Source organism: Mobula birostris, chromosome 6 (assembly GCF_030028105.1).
Source record: "Mobula birostris isolate sMobBir1 chromosome 6, sMobBir1.hap1, whole genome shotgun sequence".
Lineage (NCBI taxonomy): Eukaryota > Metazoa > Chordata > Chondrichthyes > Myliobatiformes > Myliobatidae > Mobula > Mobula birostris.
In genome coordinates, this window is record NC_092375.1 from 113728040 (window position 1) to 113747182 (window position 19143).

General features: G+C 46.2%; 1 protein-coding gene across 1 annotated transcript in view; it reads right to left on the reverse strand.

The window, feature by feature from the left end:
* Window positions 1-19143, reverse strand: part of LOC140199274 (carboxy-terminal domain RNA polymerase II polypeptide A small phosphatase 1-like) — a 45097-nt gene that overhangs the window by 19741 nt on the left and 6213 nt on the right. Inside the window, exon 2 of the mRNA XM_072261050.1 lies at window positions 7644-7801. Within this exon, the coding sequence (XP_072117151.1) occupies window positions 7644-7801 (158 nt within the window). The remainder of the gene's footprint in view (window positions 1-7643; window positions 7802-19143) is intronic.

Sequence of the window (19143 nt, forward strand, 5' to 3'; positions counted from 1 at the left end):
TCCCTCAACTTCCCTACCTAAAGCCCACAATCAACTCCTTGGTCCAGCTGGCGTTGAGCGCAAGTTTGTTGTAGCCCCACTCAACCAGCTGATCAATCTTGCTCCTGTATGCCTCCTTGTTCTCCCCCTCGCCCTTTTCTCTTTATCCATTTCCCATCCTGGTTCCCCTCTCACCCCTTCCCTTCTCCCTAATCACCTCCCCCTGGTTCCCCTCCTCCTTTCTTCCATGGACCAGTCTCCTATCCTATCAGGCCAGGCAGCATCTCTAGGAGGAGGTACAGTCGACGTTTCAGACCGAGACCCTTCGTCAGGACTAACTGAAGGAAGAGTGAGTAATCTCTTACTAGCTCTTCCTTCAGTTAGTTCTGATGAAGGGTCTCGGCCTGAAACGTCGACTGTACCTCTCCCTAGAGATGCTGCCTGGCCTGCTGCATTCACCAGCAACTTTGATGTGTGTTGCTTAAATTTCCAGCATCTGCAGAGTTCCTTGTTTGCGTCCTATCCTATCAGATTCATTCTTCTTTTACCTCTTCCACCTATCACCTCTCAGCTTCTTACTTCATCCCCCCTCTCCCACCCCCCCTCTTCCCCCTCACCTGGTCCCACCCCTCACCTGCCAGCTTGTACTCCTTCCCCTCCCCTCACTTTCTTATTCTAGCTTCTTGCCCCTTCCTTTCCAGTCCTGATGAAGAGACTCAGACCAAAAAGTTGACTGTTCTATTCCCCTCCATAGATGCTCCCTGACCTGCTGAGTTCCTCCAGTATTTTGTGTGTTACTATTTACTGCACATGTCCTGCCTCCCAAATGCATCATCTTGCACTTAATGGGATTAAATTCTATCAGTCAATGTTCTCCCCAAATTTCCATCTCGTCTATATCCTGCTGTGTCCTTAGACAACCCTCATCACCATTCACAATATCAACAAATTTCACAACGCTCAGTGGCCACTTTATTAGGTACGTCCTGGATGCTGCCTGACCTGCTGAGTTCTTCCACCATTTTGTATGTGTTTCTCTGGATCGCCAGCATCTGCAGAATCTCTTGTGTTTCTGATACTACTTTCAACTGTATTGACTGCATCAAGTGTGTAAAGGGCCAGAAACATCTTGAAGGATCCCACCCACCTTGCTCATATCCCAGTCTCATCAGGAAGGAAACTACATAGCATCCACGCCTGGACCACCAAACTCAAAAAACAGTTACTTTCCCCAAACAATAAGGCTGATCAACACCTCCACTCACTCACCCATCTTACCACACCCACAACCACCACTACTTTATCGTTTCCTGTCAGTCACCTTGTGTAGAGACACTCCTAGCATCACTTTATGGACATACAATGTCTATAAGCTATCTTATGTACTTATATTTATTGTCTTTTTTTATTGTGTTCTTTATCTTACTGTGTTTTTTTGTGCTACATCAGATCCAGAGTAACGATTATGTACTGGAAATGAAAACAATCTTTAACCTACTCCATCTTTCTCCAAGCAGTTCAGCATTTCCCCCTCTGCCGGTGCCCCTCTGAATCTTTGTCACTCCCTTCCAAGCAGGCTGGGTGCCAGATTTTTACTCCACCCCCTTGGTATGTTGCAATCTAGGAAAGTTCTGGATTCTTAGACCAATGAAGGAGATTTTTTCAGATGGTCGAATTCAAACCTCTTCAAAAAAAAAAAAAATCACAAAGGGCAGAGAATGTGTCTGAAAAACTTATATCCCACTACATTTTTTGGCTATTGCTGTTTTCAATCAGCACCCCTTCCTCTCCTGGGGCCCTGTTAACTCCCTGCCAGCTTTGACATTCCTTGAATTCCATTTGCCTTGCTATTTTGTTTTGTACCAGAGAGCTGGGCCATTGAGTCAAATGGAACAGCGCTGCCACCTACTGGCCACTTGACATTGACGCAATCACTTCAGTCGAGGGTTATTTTCCCTCAGAGGAGATCACTTGTGCCTGACTCTGTTTAATGTGAGAGACACAAGGGCAGCCATCATATAGATCGGGGTCAGGGGTCAGGGTCCAGTGGCATGAAACGCAAGGCAATGGGGGACCCTTCCTCTGTATTCGCTGTTATTGTGATGTGTCATCATCTTCTGTCAGCTCCACCGCTGAGGTCTTGGTCAGATCGCTCTCTGTCTGGAATCTCCCACTTGCCCATATGGCCACGGGTGACCCTACCAGGAGCCGAGCTCTGAGCAGCATCACTCTGGGGATCTCAAGAACTCACAAGCCCCTCCACTGCAACAGGGTAATGCTCTTCGGGAAAGGCTGTCTAACGCACTGTAGGAGCAAAACCGCTTGCGGGGTGGGGAAGTGGGAAAACCCCTGCAGTACACTTCCCACTCGGTCCGTCCCGTAACCTCTCTGCCATTGAAATTCTATACCATTTCATTAAATACACCCATATGAGAAATGCAGCCATAATGTGGGTCCATAGGAACACACAAGTGAAGTCTGGATCAAAATCAGGCTTATTACCATAGACATATCTCATAAAGCTTGCTGTTTTGCAGCTGCAGAACAATGCAATAGGAAAAAACAAACTATAAGTTACAATCAATAGATACTGTACAGGAGAGCAAAAATAGTGAGGTCACGTTCATGGACCGTTCAGAAATCTGATGGTGGAGGGGAAGAAGCCGTTCCTAAAACACTGAGTGGGTGTTCTCAGGCTCCTGGGTCTCCTCTCTGATGGTAGCAATGAGAAGAGGGAATATTGTGAGTCATGGAGTCCTTAATGATGGCTGTTGCCTTTTTGAAGCACTTGAAGGCGTCCTCAATGCTGGGACAGCTAGTACCCGTGGTGGAGTTGGCTAAGTTTACAACCATTTTCCAATCCTGTGCAGTGGCCCCTCCATAACAGACTGTGATGCAACTAGTTAGAACACTCTCTATGGTGCATCTGTAAAAGTTAGCTGGACTCTTCGTTGACATAAAATTAGCTGGACTCTTTGTTGACGACTAAAGTGTTGAGGAAGACAGAGACATCAAGGCGAAGGTGAGCGGGAGCTCAGTGCGGACTGCCTGCATTTTGATCGCTGCTGGGGAATTCTGCGAGCAGCCTATTGCTGTGCGGCTCGCTGTGGCAGACGGGTAGACCTCTCTGCCTCATGTGGTGTCCCTCTCCTTCCATGAACTTCCATGATATCGTAAGAAGATATCGTGGTTCTGCGTTTAAGGACTGCGGATCTTTTCAGACTTGAGGTTTTTAAAATCTTCTTTTTAAATCACCTGTTCCTTTCCTGTTTTGTTGTGTGAGGGAAGGGTGTTTGGGGTGGGGGGGGGGAGGTTGATGTTCTGTTGTGTCCTGTTTGTATTTTTGTTCAGGAGAGGGGCCAATAAACACCACTTCGTTATTCTTTATTTTTACACTATTTATTTCATAATTTAATTTTATGTCTTTGCAGTGTAAAGTAATAAAACATGATGAGAGGCGTGTATGGAGCGGACAGCCAGTGCCTTTTTCCAGGGTGGAAATGGCAAATATGAGAAGGCATAATTTTAAGGTGACTGTCTGGGAGAATAGGGAGAACGTTCAGGGCAAGTTGTGAGTGTGTGGAACGCCCTGCCAGGGGTGATGAGGCAGATACATTAGCGACATTTAAGAAACTCTTAGATAGATACATGGATGATAGAAAAATGGAGGGCTATGTGGGAGGAAGGGGTTAGATTGATCTTGGAGTAGGTTAAAGGGTTGGCACAACATTGTGGGCCAAAGGTCCTGTACTGTGCTGTTATTTAGTATATTCAGCTGCCACAAAACAAACTTCACAACCTACAAGTCAGTGATTACAAATCTGATCCTGAATCTTTCTCACCCTGCCCTCCCTGTTCCTCAAATCAATCATCACCACACACAACGGGAACAGTCCCTTCAGCCCATCAGGTCTACGTTTCCATCTGTTTATTAACCCCTTCTCTCCCACTTGGTTCCATAAACTACAATTTGTGCTGGCATTGGAGAGGGCCGAGAGGATATTCGTAAGAAAAATGTCAGGAATGAAAGGGTTAATGTATGAGGAGCATTTGATGGCTCTAGGCCTGTACTCGCTGGAGTTTAGAAGAATGATCTCACTGAAACCTATCGAATATTGAAAGGCCTAGACAGAGTGGACGTGGAGACGATGTTTCCTATAATGGGAGAGTCTAGGATCAGAGGGCTTCAGAATACAACAGAGATGAGGAGGAATTTTTTAGCCAGAGGGTGGTGAATTTATGAAATTCATTGCCACAGATGGCCATGGAGACCAAGTTATTGGATATATCGAAGGCAGTGGTTGATAGGTTCTTGATTTTAAAGACTTTATTGTGATCCCCTCCAAGCTGATCACCAAACTTCGCCAGCTTGGTATCAGCTCATCCCTCTGCAATTGGACCTTGCACTTTCTGACTAACAGACCCCGATCAGTTAAGTTAGACAACCTCTCACCCTGAACACCAGCATGCCTCAAGGCTGTGTGCTGAGCCCTCTTCTGTACTCCCTTTTTACATATGACTGTGTTCCTGTACACAGTTCTAACTCCATAATCAAGTTTGCAGATGACACCACGGTGGTTGGCCTGATCAGAGGGGATGACGAGACGGCCTACAGGGACGAAGTCCAGTACCTGGCCGCGTGGTGTGCCGACAACAACCTGGCCCTTAACACCCGGAAGACCAAGGAGATCATTGTGGACTTCAGGCATGCTAGGAGCCACACTCACATCCCCATCTACATCAACGGAGCTGTAGTGGAGCATGTATCAAGCTTCAAATTCCTTGGTGTCCACTTTTCCAAGGATCTCACCTGGTCCCTGAACTCCTCCATCCTGATCAAAAAAGCGCAACAGCGCCTTTATTTCCTGCGGAGCATCAAGAAAGCTCACCTCTGTCCCAGGATACTGACGGACTTTTACCACTGTACTATTGAGAGCATACTCACTAACTGCATCTCAGTGTGGTATGGCAATTGTCCTGTATCGGACTGCAAAGCACTCCAGTGTATGGTGAAAACTGCCCAGCGGATTATCGGCACCCAATTGCCCACCATTGGAAACATCTACCATAAATGCTGCCTGGGCAGGGCGAAAAGCATTATCAAGGATGCATCTCACCCTAACCCATGGACTTTTTACTCTCCTCCCATCTGGTAGGCGCTACAGGAGCCTCCACTCCCACACCAGCAGGCACAGGAAGAGCTTCTTCCTTGAGGCTGTGACCCTGCTGAACCTCACATCACAGTGCTAAGCAGTATTGCACCCATATTGTATTGTCTCAGTACTGCTATATTTATGTGCTGTAGCACTTACTTTTTATTCACAGTTATTTTGTAAATAACACTATCTTTGCATTTCTGGTCAGATACTAACTGCATTTCATTGGCTTTTTATCTGTACTCAGCACAATGACAATAAAGTTGAATCTAATCTAATCTAATCTAAAGGTGTCAAAGGTTACAGGAAGAAGGCAGGGGAATGGAGTTGAGAGGGATAATAAATCAGCCATGATGGAATTGCAGAGCAGATTCGATGGGCCAAATAGCCTAATTCTGCTCCTGTGTCTTTCAGTTTCATTCTCGTTCCATTTACCCAGCTATAGGAAGGAAGTAGTTAACCTGGAATGGGTGTAGAAAAAAATTCACGAGGATATTATCATGACATGAGAGCTTGAACCGCAAGGAGAGATTAGATAGTGACTGCTTTCTGTGGAGTGTAGGAGACCGAGAGGTGACCTCATGGAGGTTTATAAAACCATGGGGGCCATGGATAAAATGGTTAGTCACAGTCTTTGCCCCAGGACATGGGAATCTAAAATCAGAGGGCACAGGTTTATGGTGAAAGGGGAAAGATTTAAATGAGACTAGCTTTGGCAGTCTTAAGACCATAAGACCACATGACCACAAGACATAGGCTATTCAGTCCATCAAGTATGTTCCGCCATGTGTTCATGCTGATTTATTTTCCTTCTCAACTTCATTCCCCTGCCTCCTCCCCATAACCTTTGATGCCCTGACTAATCAAGAACAATTAAACCTCTGCTTTAAATACACCCAATGACTTGGCTGGTCAGCATGGGCAGGTTGAGCCAAAGGGTCAGTTTCCAGGCTGTGTACCCTGTCTCTGTCTCTCTAAAATGTGGTAAATTGGATTACTATTGTCACCTGTACTAAGGTACAGTGAAGCTTTGTATTGCATACCTTTCGAACAGATCAATTCATTACATAGTGCTTTGAGGTAGTACAAGGAAAAAAACTATAACAGTGTTGCAGTTACAGAGAAGGTGCAGTGCAGATAGACAATAAGGTGCAAGGTCCCCACCAACACCTCCCCATCTCCATGCCCCAAATCCCCCAGGAGCTCTTTCTATGCATAACAGCATGGACAGCATAGAGAGCTAACAAAGAAATCAGTGGGATATAGATCAGTTGCAGTATGGGCAGAGAAGTGGCAAATGGAGTTTAATCCAGGCAAATGTGAGATGTTGCACTTTTGGAGCGCTAATGTTAGGGGAAAGTACACGGTTAATGGCAGGACCCTTAACGGTGTTAATTTACAGAGGGATCTTGGGGTCCAAGTCAACAGTTCCCTGAAAGTAGATAGAGTGGAGAAGGTATATGGCATTCAGACTTCACTGGTCAGGACATCGAGTACAAGAGTGAAGAAGCCACGTTACAGTGTATATAAAGTTAAGCTGCACTGGAACTATTGGGCGCAGTTCTGATCACCGCGTCACTGGATGTGGGAGCTTTGGAGAGGGTGCAGAAGTGTTTCACCAGGATGCTGCCTAGACTAGAGGGCAAGGGCTACAAGGAAAGGCCTAAGCCAGGGGTGTTTTCTCTGGAACAGAAGAGGCTGAGGGGACACCTGGCGGAAGCTTATAAAATTATGAAAGGCGTAGATAGAGTAGACAGTGTTTTCTCCAGGGTAGAAATACAAAATAAAACAGAACCTGGGGTTAAGCTGAGAGGGGTAAAGGGGGAACATTCAGAATTGTACTCCCGGGGAATGAGGTTCAAGGAATGTCAAGTATTAGAGTACAAAAGGTGGGAGGGGAAAGCTTAAAGGGCATGTGTGGGACAAATGTTTGTTTATTTTTACACAGAGACTGGTGGTAGAAACAGATACAATTGTGGTGTTTAAGAGGCTGTTAAATAGACACATGAATTTGCAGGGAATGGAGCAGATGGCTCCTATAATGGGTGAGTCTAGGACCAGAGGGCACAGCCTCAGAGTAGGAGGACAACCCTTTAGAACAGAGATGAGAAGGGTGGTGAAACTGTGGAATTTATTGCCAGAGATGGCTGGGGAGGACAAGTCATTGAGTATATTTAAAGCTAAGGCTGATAGTAAGGGCATCAAAGGTTACAAGGAGAAAGTAGGAGAATCGAGTTGAGAGGGAAAAGAAATCAGCCGTGATGGAATAATACAGAAGACTCGATAGACTGAGTAGTCTCATTCTGCTCCATGGAGATGGACAGGCAGAAGAGACGTAGTTTAATTTGGGATTAATTTCAGCACAGACATTGTGGGCCAAATCGCCTGTTACAGTGGTGTCTGGTTGTGTGTTCCACATTCAAACCCCTTCCCTGTGGTTCCCATGCCCTGCCCAGATGCGGGGTGGGGGGTGGAGTTGTGGGAGGGATTCAGCAGCGTGCGTCCTACCTTACTGCCGTTGTTCTTGCCGTCGACCAACAGAGGAGTGTTGTTATCACTGCCGCCCAGGGTCTGGCCGCCATCGTCCTCAGCCTTGGAGATGCAGCAGAAGAGGGCGCGTAGGAGGCCGTGCCGGTGTGACTTCTTGCCGGAGACAGGCAGGGGGCCTGGAACCAAGGGCAATGCCAGCACAGTTAGGGGCAGATCAAACATCCCAAACCACATGGGCATCACAGGGAACCTCTTCATCCATTGAGTGCTCCCAGCATGCACCACACTGTGCCACGCACACCACCCATTGGCGTTGGGCCAGGCTGATAGAAACCAGCCTACCGAGTGCTCTCAGCTTGCGCCACACCGCGCCACGCACACCACCCATTGGCGTTGGGCCAGGACGATGGAAAGCGGCCTACCGAGTGCTCCCAGCATGCATTGGCTTCGGCCACTCTCACCCCCCACTGGCCAACCGTGGAACTGCAGGTGGCTGGACTGAGGTCAACACTTGTAATGTCCCTTGGTGGCCAACCCCCAATTCAGCCAGAATGCACTGCAGGTGGCAAAACATGACACCTTGGGGTGAAATGCAGGACTGGTGAGCTAGAGGAAGATAATTAAGCCCCTTGATTCACCGGGACATTCCTCAATATGTGCACCAAACCCACAAACGTCCCAAGGCACAGAAGCGGTAATGACCTCAGGTATTTGGTGACAGAGCATTGCTCCTCCTGCCCACCCCGAGGGGTCCATTTTGTGTCTGTTCCTGTGAGATGTGACATTTTATTGGAGAGCTGAAAACAGCCAACATGTTGATCTTCCTTGCTCACAACTCGATCCAGTAGGGGTGTTAGTCCAACTTTTCCGCAGTGCCAAACAAGGTCCCCAAGTAAAAAAAAAAAGTCCCCTGTTAATCAATCCATGCTCCACTTAGTACACAGAACACTACAGCACACTACAGGCCCTTCAGCCTACAATGCTGTGCCAAATTTTTAGCCCATTCTAAGATCAATCTAATCCTTCCCATCCACATAGTTCTATCATCCAAGTGCCTACCACCAATGCTGGCTGCAAGTTTCATGCACCCACCACCATGCAAAAATAAAAACACCAGACATTTCTCCCCCCTCCCCTATACTTCCCTCTAGTTACCTTAAAAGTATGCCTCTTGTATTAGCGATTTCCATCCTGGGAGAAAGTCTCTGGCTAGCCATTCAACCAATGCCTCTTATCATCTTGTACCCCTCTATCAAGCTGCCTCCCATCCTCCTCCACTTCAAAGAGAAAAACCTTAACTTCCACAACCTATCCTCATAAGACATGCTCTCGAATCCAGGCAGCATCCTGGTAAGCCTCCTCCGCACCTGTGTTTCCAACTCCACCTGGGGGAAGTGGAGGTGCGGGTGGGGACGTCAGCTGGGGTTTCCCATCCAAGATGGTCCCATTTGCCTGCATTTGGCCCATACCCCTCAAAGTCTTTCCTATCCATTCACCTGCCCTACTGTCTTTTAAAAGTTGTTATTGTACTCAACCACTTCCTCTGGCAGCTCGTTCCACATAGATACACACCTTTGTGTAAGAAATGAATCCATATTCTACTTGACAAGAGCACTTCCTAGGAAGTCACAATAACCTAGGCATCCTCCTGCTTACTGCCCCACTTTGGAAGAGGTAGGGGATGGGATTGGAGAGGAGACAGTCTCCCTGGTTATCTCAAGGTTCAATGGACTCTGTACAAATCCTCGCACAGACCTTGGACCCTCTGCTGTGTGTATCCTGCTATTACACCGGGTGGGGCGCCTCCCCCATCGGTCATTTACCGTAGTTTGGCACTAACTAATCTATTTAATGAGTGTTCAGGGACCTTTGGGCTGGGGAGGGTTGGTTAAAGATAGATTAGCTTTATTTGACAACACGTACATCAAGACATACAGTGAAATGCATCCTTTGCATAAACAGCCATCACAATCCGAGAAATATGCTGGGGGCGGCTTGCAAGTGGCCGTGTCATGCCCCCACACCAAGTGGCAAGCCCGCACCTCACTATCCCTGACCCCCACCTGTACGTCTTTGGAATGTGGGATCCTTGAAGGCGGAGACTGGAACTGAATCTGGGTTGCGTTGTACAAAGCACGACGCTCCCATGCCGCCCGACAAAGTCACATGAAATTTGGCGGTTAGTGGAACAAAGCGAGGTGGATGTGGGACAAGAAACAAGAGTCCACAAGGCAACGTAGGGGTAGTTTCAGCGGCGCAGCGGGTAGTCACCCACTCACAGCTCCGGAGAACCCAGTTCGATCCCGACCTCTGGCGGTGTGGTGTGGAGTCTGTGACAGAGTGGGTTTCCCCCAGCTGATCCGGTTTCCTCCCACATTCCAAAGGCGTATACTTTAGGAGGTAGATTGCCCCTGGGATGCAGACAAGGGGTAAAACCTGAGAGTGTCCATGGGAATGTGGGGAGAGTAAAACAAGTGATTCATATTTAGTACAGCTCAATGGACAGAAGGGCCTGCTTCTCTGCTGTACATTAGGAGCAGAATTAGGCCATTTGGCCCATCAAGTCTGCTCTACCATTCAATCATGGTGGGTTTATTTTCTCTTTCTACTTTTAGCAACCTCTGCTTTAAGTATACCCAATGAGTTGGTCCCCACATCAAATTACATAGATTCACACCCTCTGGCTAGAGGTTGTTCCTCATCTGTTTGTTTATTTATTTAGAGAGATCATGTGGAACAGGCCCTGCTGTCCCAATGAGCCACACTGCCCAGAAACCCACCTATTTAACCCTTGTCCATTCACAGGAAAATTTACAGTGACCAGCTAGCCTACTAACACATACAACTGTGGGAGGAAACCAGAGTAACAAGCAGATAGTCCTGCGGTCACAGGGAGAACGTACAGATACGTCACAGATGACTTCAGAATTCCATCGCCAATGCCCCAAGCTGTAATAATGTCATGCTAACTGCTACACCACCTGTTCTAAAGGGGCGCCATGGCATTCTGAGGCTTTGCTCTCTGGTCCTAGACTCTCCCGCTATTGGAAGTTTCCTCTCTGTATCCTCTCTACCTAGGGCCTTCAATGTTCAAGGGGTTTCAATGAGATTCGTACTCATTCTTCTAAACTCCAGTAAATGCAGGCTCAGACTCATCAAAAACTCCTCATACCTTAACCCTTTCATTCTCGGGATGATTCTCGTGAAGCTGCTCTGGGCCTTCTCTAAGTGCCAACGCATCTTTTCTTAGACAAGGGGCCCAAAACAGCTCACAGTGTTTCCAAAAAGTCAGGAGGCATGGCAATCATAGAAACTTAGCTGTGTGGGTTCTGAATTAGCTGCCCCACAGAAGGCAGAGAGTGGTAGTAGATGGAGATTCTATTCTGAGGCTGTGCCCTCTGGTCCTAGACTCTCCCACCATTGGAAATATCCTCTCCATGTCTAGACTTTCAATATTCAGTAGATTTCAATGAGATCCCTGTTACTCTTTGTATTTAGTACACAGTACAGAGTCAGACACAGTATGACTGCATATTCATAGGGTCACAGAGCAGCACAGCAGAGGAACATGGCCTTTGGCCCATCCAGTGATAAATGTTTAGTGATAGACTTGGCTGGAAAACCAGCCATGATGTTAAAGGGATATCATCCTGAGCTGGCTGACATGGATTAGCAAAATTTCACAACACAGCAATATCAACATTAGCCCCGACAACATCAAGCCAATAAAAAGCAAGGAGAGGATTCACTCTTTGTCATTATGACACAGATTACATTCACTGCTTGGTTTAACTTGGTTCAACGTTTTAGGAACAGCATCATCCTCTCTGCCATCACATTTCAGAATAGCTTACACTGCCCCACTGTTTCGCTTTCTTTGTACACTGCTAATTTATTAATACATATTTCTTGTTGCAAGGTAATTTTCAGTATTACATTGCACTGATGCGGAAAAGCAACAAATTTCACAACGTACGCTCGATGGCCACTTTATCAAATACCTAATGTAGTGGCCACTGAGTGTGTGTTCATTGCTTTCTGCTGCTGTAGCCCATCCACTTCAAGGTTTGACGTGTGTTGTGTGTTCAGAGATGCTTTTCTGCACACCACTGTTGTAACATGTGGTTATTGGAGTTACTGTCACCTTCCTGACAATTTCAGCCAGTCTAGCCATTCTCCTCTGACCTCTTTCACCCCCAGAACTGCCGCTCACTGGATCTTTTCTTGTTTTTCGCACCATTCTCTATAAACTAGAGACTGTTGTGTGAGAAAATCCCGATAGATCAGCTGTTCCATGGTCAAAGTACATCACATTTCTTCCCCATTCTGATGTTTGGTCTGAACAACAAATGAACCTCTTGACCATGTCTGCATGCTTTTATGCATTGAGTTGCTGCTACGTGATTGGCTGATGAGACATTTTCACTGACGAGGTGTACAGGTGTATCTAATAAAGTGGCAACTGAGTGTATATTCCTTATTGTATTTGGTTTTATGGAAACCATTGAATACTGAAAGGCCTAGACAGGCTGGCATGGAAAGAATGCTTCCAATAGTGAGAGAGTTTAGGACCAAGACAATAGACAATAGGTGCAGGAGTAGGCCATTCAGCCCTTCAAGCCAACACCACTATTCACTGTGATCATGGCTGATCATCCACAATCAGTACCCCGTTCTTGCCTTCTCCCCATATCCCTTCACTCCACTATCATTAAGAGCTCTATCTAACTGTTTTTTGAAAGAATCCAGAGAATTGGCCTCCACTGCCTTCTGAGGGCAGAGGGCACAGCCCCAGAATAGAGACAAGGAGGAATTTCTTTAGTCAGAGGGCAGTGAATATGTGGAATTTATTGCCACGGACAGTTGTGGATAATAAGTCATTGGCTATATTTAAAGCGGAGGTTGATAGGTTCATGATTAGTAAGAGCATCAAAGCTTACAGCGAGATGGCAGGAGAATGGGGTTGAGAGGTAAAGTAAATCAACCGTGATTGAGTGGTGAAGACATGATGGGCCAAATGGCCTAATTCTGCCCATATGACTTATCACATTATTTCCCCTAAGCTGTGTAGGCGCACGGCCTCGCAGTGACTGAAATGCCCCCGTGCACGTAGCCTTTGTTGCTGTGCAGCTGGAATTAAGACAGATGAGAAAAAGTTTATGAAATGTGAAAGGTTTTCTTTGTCTTTCAGTACACCCTTCATTAATAAAATCAAAAGTATGTGATTTTTCAATTTTCATTCTAAATATTCATAGTATGCACATTACCAAAAAAACATTTAAAGTCCAGTACAGTTTGCAGGATATGTAAAACTCTTCTGCTCAGGGCAATGGTTGGTCCACGGAGTATTAGAGGGAACATTGGTCTTAAGGTAATTTATAGAAGCTTTTGCATCTTACACTGTACTGCTGCCACAAAACAACAAATTTCACTACATATGTTAGTGATAATAAAGCCGATTCTGGCAGAGGTTCCTACAGGGGCTTATCAGAGGGACAGCCCTCACAGGAGAGACTTAGCAGGGCAAGCCAAAGTCAGGGCGAAGGGCACAAGGAGAATGTAGAGAAGATAAACAGCAGATATCATGAAGGATTCTTGGCATTAACAGAGGGATCATGGGGACCCTGTGCTACAGGTCAAACTGTATCTGAAACAACCGCACAGTGAGGAGAGTTTGAAGGGGAGGTTACAGCAATCATGTTGAGAGGAGATTGGTGGTGGGGGGATTGTTGTTGAGGGAGGGATGCTGGCAGTCATGGGGAGGGGGTGTGAGGAAAACATAGAACATACCACAGTACAACACAGGAATGTACACAATGTAGTTCCGAACCAATTATATTAGTAATCAAATGGACAACTAATCTCTTCTGTCTTCACAATGTCCATATCCTTCCATTTTCCTCACATTCATGTACCTACCTAAAAGTCTCTTAAAATCTCTGATGTTTCTGCCTCTACCACCACCCCAGGCACCCACCACTGTGTAAAAAAAACTTCCCCTCACATCTCCTTTGAAATTACCCCCCCCACACACACCTTAAATGCATGCCCTCTGGTATGAGATATTTTTTAACCCTGGGAAAAACATACTTCCTTTCAACTATCTGTGTCCTTCATGATCTCATAAACCTCTATCAGATCTCTCTCTAGCTTCCGCTGCTCCAGAGAAAACAACTCGAATTTGCCCAGCCTCTCGTTATAGCACGTGCCCTCTAATCCAGGCAACATCCTGAAGGAGAGATGTTGGCAGCGCAGCCGAGCTTCTCCCTGCCTCAGGAAGCCACTGCCTCTTCCACTTCCACGTCTGTTCTGTTAATTCTTTCCCCTTTTGCCATAACCTGTGCCCTTTGGATCTTGATTCACTATCTCTAGGAAAACGACTGTGTGAATTCATCCTATCTATCTACACCATTCATCTGAAGGACAATCAAAACCCACGTCCTAATTCAAAGATCTTGTTCAAAGTGGATTTTCATTCTTTGAAATACCAGTGGGATTTTAGCAACAAAGGTACTTCATAAGTTTTGGTAATTGTTGTTGTAATTAGACTCAGTATCCTGCGGTCAGGGGTGGGGTGGGACACAGGGAGGTCACAATTCCCAGCCTCCTGCTCACAGGCTATGTTCAATAATTTTTGCAGTTGTGCATAGACATAGAATACATGCCTTTCAGCCCACAATGTTCTGCTAACCCTTAAACCTACTCCAATAACAAAGTAACCCTTCCCTTCCACATAGCCCTCTGTTTTTCTATCACCCATGTGCCTACCTAAGAGTCTCTTTAATGTCCCTCACGTACCTGCCTCTACCACCACCCCTGGCAGTGCGTTCCCATGCACCCACCTCCCTCTGTGTAAAACAATCCTACTTCCGACGTCCCCCCAATACTTTCCCCTAATCATATAACATTATGCCCCTCGCATTAGCCATTTCTGCTCTGGGAAAAAGTCTTTGGCTGTCCACTCAATCATTTTGTACACCTCCATCAAGTCACCTCTCATCCTTGATTGATAGAGGATTGGGAAAACAGCAATAAAGACTAATAAATAAGAGAGGAAAAAAGGTGCATTCTGCAGACTGATGTAATTGTGATGTCACTTGAAATAAACTACCCAGAGCGCTGGTGGAAGCAGATTTAGTGGAATTTTTCTGAAGCTCTCAATACACTGTCCCACCACACACGCCCAGGGATAAAGACAGAGCAGAGTAGTGGACTCAGTCCAATACAATACAGGCACATCTCTCCCCACCATTGACGGTACCTACATGAGGCACTGCCTCATGGAGGCAACTTACGTCATCAAATATCTCCATCATCCCGGCCAGGCCATCTTCTCACAGTTACCCTCGGGCAGGGGGTACAGAAGCCTGAAGTCCCACAACACCACGCTCAAGAGCAGCTACACTCCCTGCAACCATCCGGGTCTTCAACCCAATCACTATAGCTTGGCAACATTATGGCTAGTTTGCACTAAACTGGACTTTGTATGTATTTTTGTTTTAATTGTGTTCTTTCTCGTAAAATACAAACATACATTATACACAAACAAGAAAATTGGCAGGTGCTGGAGATCCAAGCAACACACACAAAATGCTGGAGGAACTCAGCAGGCCAGGCAGCATCTATGGAAAGAGTACACATTTCGGGCTGAGACCCTACTGTTTGTTCTGAATGTTGCTTATCCGATGCTCTGTGTCTGTGATGCTGCTGCAGGCAAGTTATTCATTGCATCTGTACATTAATGTACTTTTGCAGATGATAATAACCTTGACTTTAAATCTGAAGCCCCCTCTACACTGTCCCATCACACACTCCCAGGGTCAGATACAGGGTGAAGTTCCCTCTACACTGTCCCATCACACACTCCCAGGGTCAGACACAGAGTGAAGCTCCCTCTACACTGTCCCATCACACACTCCCGGGGTCAGACACAGAGTGAAGCTCCCTCTACACTGTCCCATCACATACTCCCAGGTTCAGACACAGAATGAGGCTTCCTCTACACTGGCCCATCACACACTCCCGGGGTCAGACACAGAGTGAAGTTCCCTCTACACTGTCCCATCAGATACTCCCAGGTTCAGACACAGAATAAGGCTTCCTCTACACCAACCCATCACACACCCAGCTGGGCGTGTGACCACACACAAGACACTGCTACCTGCTGGTGTTTGCACATGGTACACTCAACGTTACAATGATCAGCACACAGTGTGTGATTGAGACGTCCATCGTTCCAAACACAGTCTGTGCACAGCAGGGTTGGAAATGGCCATTACTCACAATACCACGCCAACAAAGCATGTACAAAGAGTAGGAGAGGGTCAGACCAGACCATGTAATAGTCAAACAACATACAATGATTCATTGTAAAACACCGGGGTTCGTTACTGGTCGGGAAGAGTCCAGAAGGGATGGAGGTCACAGGGTGTGGGAGCTAACAGGGGAATTCAATCTGTCTTTCTTCTGTGACAAAAGGCTGGTCTGCCGTACATCAAGTGAGGAGACTACAAGACCATAAGACATAGGAACATAATTAGGCTGTTCAGCCCATCATGACTAATTTATTATCCCTCTCAACCTCGTTTTCCTGTCTTCTCCCCATAACCTTTGACACCCTTACTAGTAAAGAACCTATCAAGCTCTGCTTTAAATACTCTCAACGACTTGGCCTCTACAGCCACCTGTGGTCATGAATTCCACAGATTCACCTTCCTCCGGCTAAAGAAATTCCTCATCTCAGTTCTAAAAGAACATCCTTCTATTCTGAGGTTGAGTTCTCTGGTCCTAGACTCCCCCACTATAAGAGACATCCTCTCCACATCCATTCTGTTTAGGCCTTTAAATATTCAAAAGGTTTTAATGAGACCCCTGCCCCCCCCCAATTCTTCTCAAACGTATTAAATACAGGCTCACAGCCAAACACTCCTCATACATTAATCCTTACATAGAACATTTCAGCACAGTTACAGGCTCTTCGACCTGCAATGCTGTGCCAACCCTTTTAATGTACTCCAAAATCAATCTAACCCTTCCTTCCCACATAGCCCTCCATTTTTTTTAATCCATATGGCTAACAGTCTCTTTAGTGTCCCTAATGTATCTACTTCTACCATCACCCCGGCAGTGTATTCCACCTCTCACTTCCCCCCTATCACCTTAAAATGATGCCCCTTCATATTAGCCATTTCCACCCTGGGAAAAAGTCTCTGGCTGTCCACTCAAACTACGCTTCTTATCATCTTGTACATCTCTATCAAGTCAACTCTCATCCTCCTTCACTCCAAAGAGAAGAGAGCCCTAGCTCACTCAACTTATCCTCCTCATCAAACATGCTCTCCAATCCAGGCAGCATCCTGGTACATCTCCTCTGCACCCTCCCTAAAGCTTCCACATCCTTCCTATAATGAGGAGACCAGAACCGAACACCTCTAATCAGGGTTTTCTAGAGCTGCAAGGTCTGAGCTCAATCCCTTGACTAATGAAGGCCAATATAGATCCTGCTACATCTCAGTCTCCGGGCTCTGACTGGTGCTTGATTACACCACAACCCATGGGATGACAAAGAAGCCTCTCAGCCAGCTGGTCTCACCCCATCACAGATATTCCCTTCATCCTATCCATCCATCCCACCTTCTCTGCAACTCAAAACTAATTTGATTTCCAACTTCTCCATCTCACACCAGAAATGTTAACTGTTTTTCTTTCTACAGACCCTTTGTCAAACTGGTGAAAGTTTCCAGAAATGTTTTTTTTTAGCATTAGTCCATGGCAAACTATTATTCTAGCTAGTACAATCACCCCATATCTGGACCATAGCTTTCCATACCCCTCCCATCCATAAACCTATCCAAACCTGTATTAAGTGTTGCAAATGAACCCGCATCCATCACTACCACTGGCAGCTCACAAAGTTTCCACTCATGCGCCCCTTAAATATTTCATCTTTCACCCTTAACCCATGACCTCTAGTTCTAGTCATGCTCAATCTCAGTGAAAGGAGCCTGCTTGCATTCATCCATTCTATATCCCTTATAATTTGGTATATCTCAAACAAATCCCTCCTCACTCTCCTAAACTGCGGGAAAAAGTCCTAACCTACTCAACCTTTCACTATCTCAGCTCCTCAAGTCCTTGTAAATTTCCTCTGTACTCTTTCAATCCTATGGATACCTTCCCTGTAGGTAGGTGACCATCTCAACACACCACTGTGCCTTTCACAGGATAGTGTTGTAGAGTAACACAGCACAGAAACAGACCAAGTGGTCCATAATGGTTGTAGCAACCTCCCTGCTAGTCCCATCAGCCCATAACCCTCCAAGCCCCTCCCCTCCAGGCACCTATCCAAGTGCCCCTTTAGTGTTGTAATTGTGCCCCGCCTCGACCACTTCCTCTGGCAGCTTATTCCAGGTACTCACTTTTTCTCTTAAATCTCTCCCCTCTTATCTTGTAGCTGTACACCCTAGTTTTTGACTCCCCGACCCTGGGGAAAAGTCTTTATCCATACCCCTCACATATAAACTTCTATGTGTCCGAGGGGCAACATTTTGAAGGAGGAAACTATGGGGCGATGGGGAGAAGGTGTCAGAGGTAGTTTATTTTTCTCTGTACCCCTCAGGAATTTACAATCTTTTAAGAAGTCACCCCTCATTTTCCTACTCTCCAGACAACGAAGATTCACCAAGTGGGAGGTCCTGAGCAAAGACTCAACCACAGGAATGCTCTAACCATTCCCCACCATCCCCAGCACTCTCACTCCAGGGAGAACGGTCCTGTAAAACAACAGCTGTGGGATTCATTGAACATGGAACAGTACAGGCCCTTTGGCCCATAATGTTGTGCTGACCTTTTAATCAATCTAACCCTTCTTTCCCACATAACCCTCCATCTTTCTTTCATCTGTGTACCTATCAAAAAGTCTCTTAAATGTCTGTAAATTATCTGCCTCTATCACCACCCCTGGCCAAGCAACCCACATACCCAGCACTCCCTGTGGAAAAACACCTAACTGACATTCCCCTGTACTTTCCTCCAATCACCTTAAAATTATGCAACCCTGGATTGGCCAATTCCTGGGAAAAGTCTCTGGCTGTCCATTCAGTCTGTGCTTCATCATCTCGTACACCTCTATCAAGTTGCCTCTCATCCTCCTTCCTACAAGGAGAAAAGCCCTACTTCCTCATTAGACATGCTCTCCATTCCAGGTAGCATCCTGGTAAATCTCCTCTGCACCCTCTCCAACGCCTCCACATCCTGCACCCCCCAACAAACCTTAACATGTCTTTCAGAGAGCAGGAAGGGCCTTTTTAACGTAACATTGCTGGGAAAAGGTGGTGTCTCAGATGGTGGAGCAATCTCACAGTGACAGTTTCAAGAACAGCCACTATTCCTTCAGCCAGTCAGTTCTTGAATCAACCTAGCATAACCGGTATCACTGCCTCAGTATAACAACACAATGACCACTTTGCACTAAAATGGTTCATGTTATTTTATTGTTCTAATTGTGTTTTCTTTATTT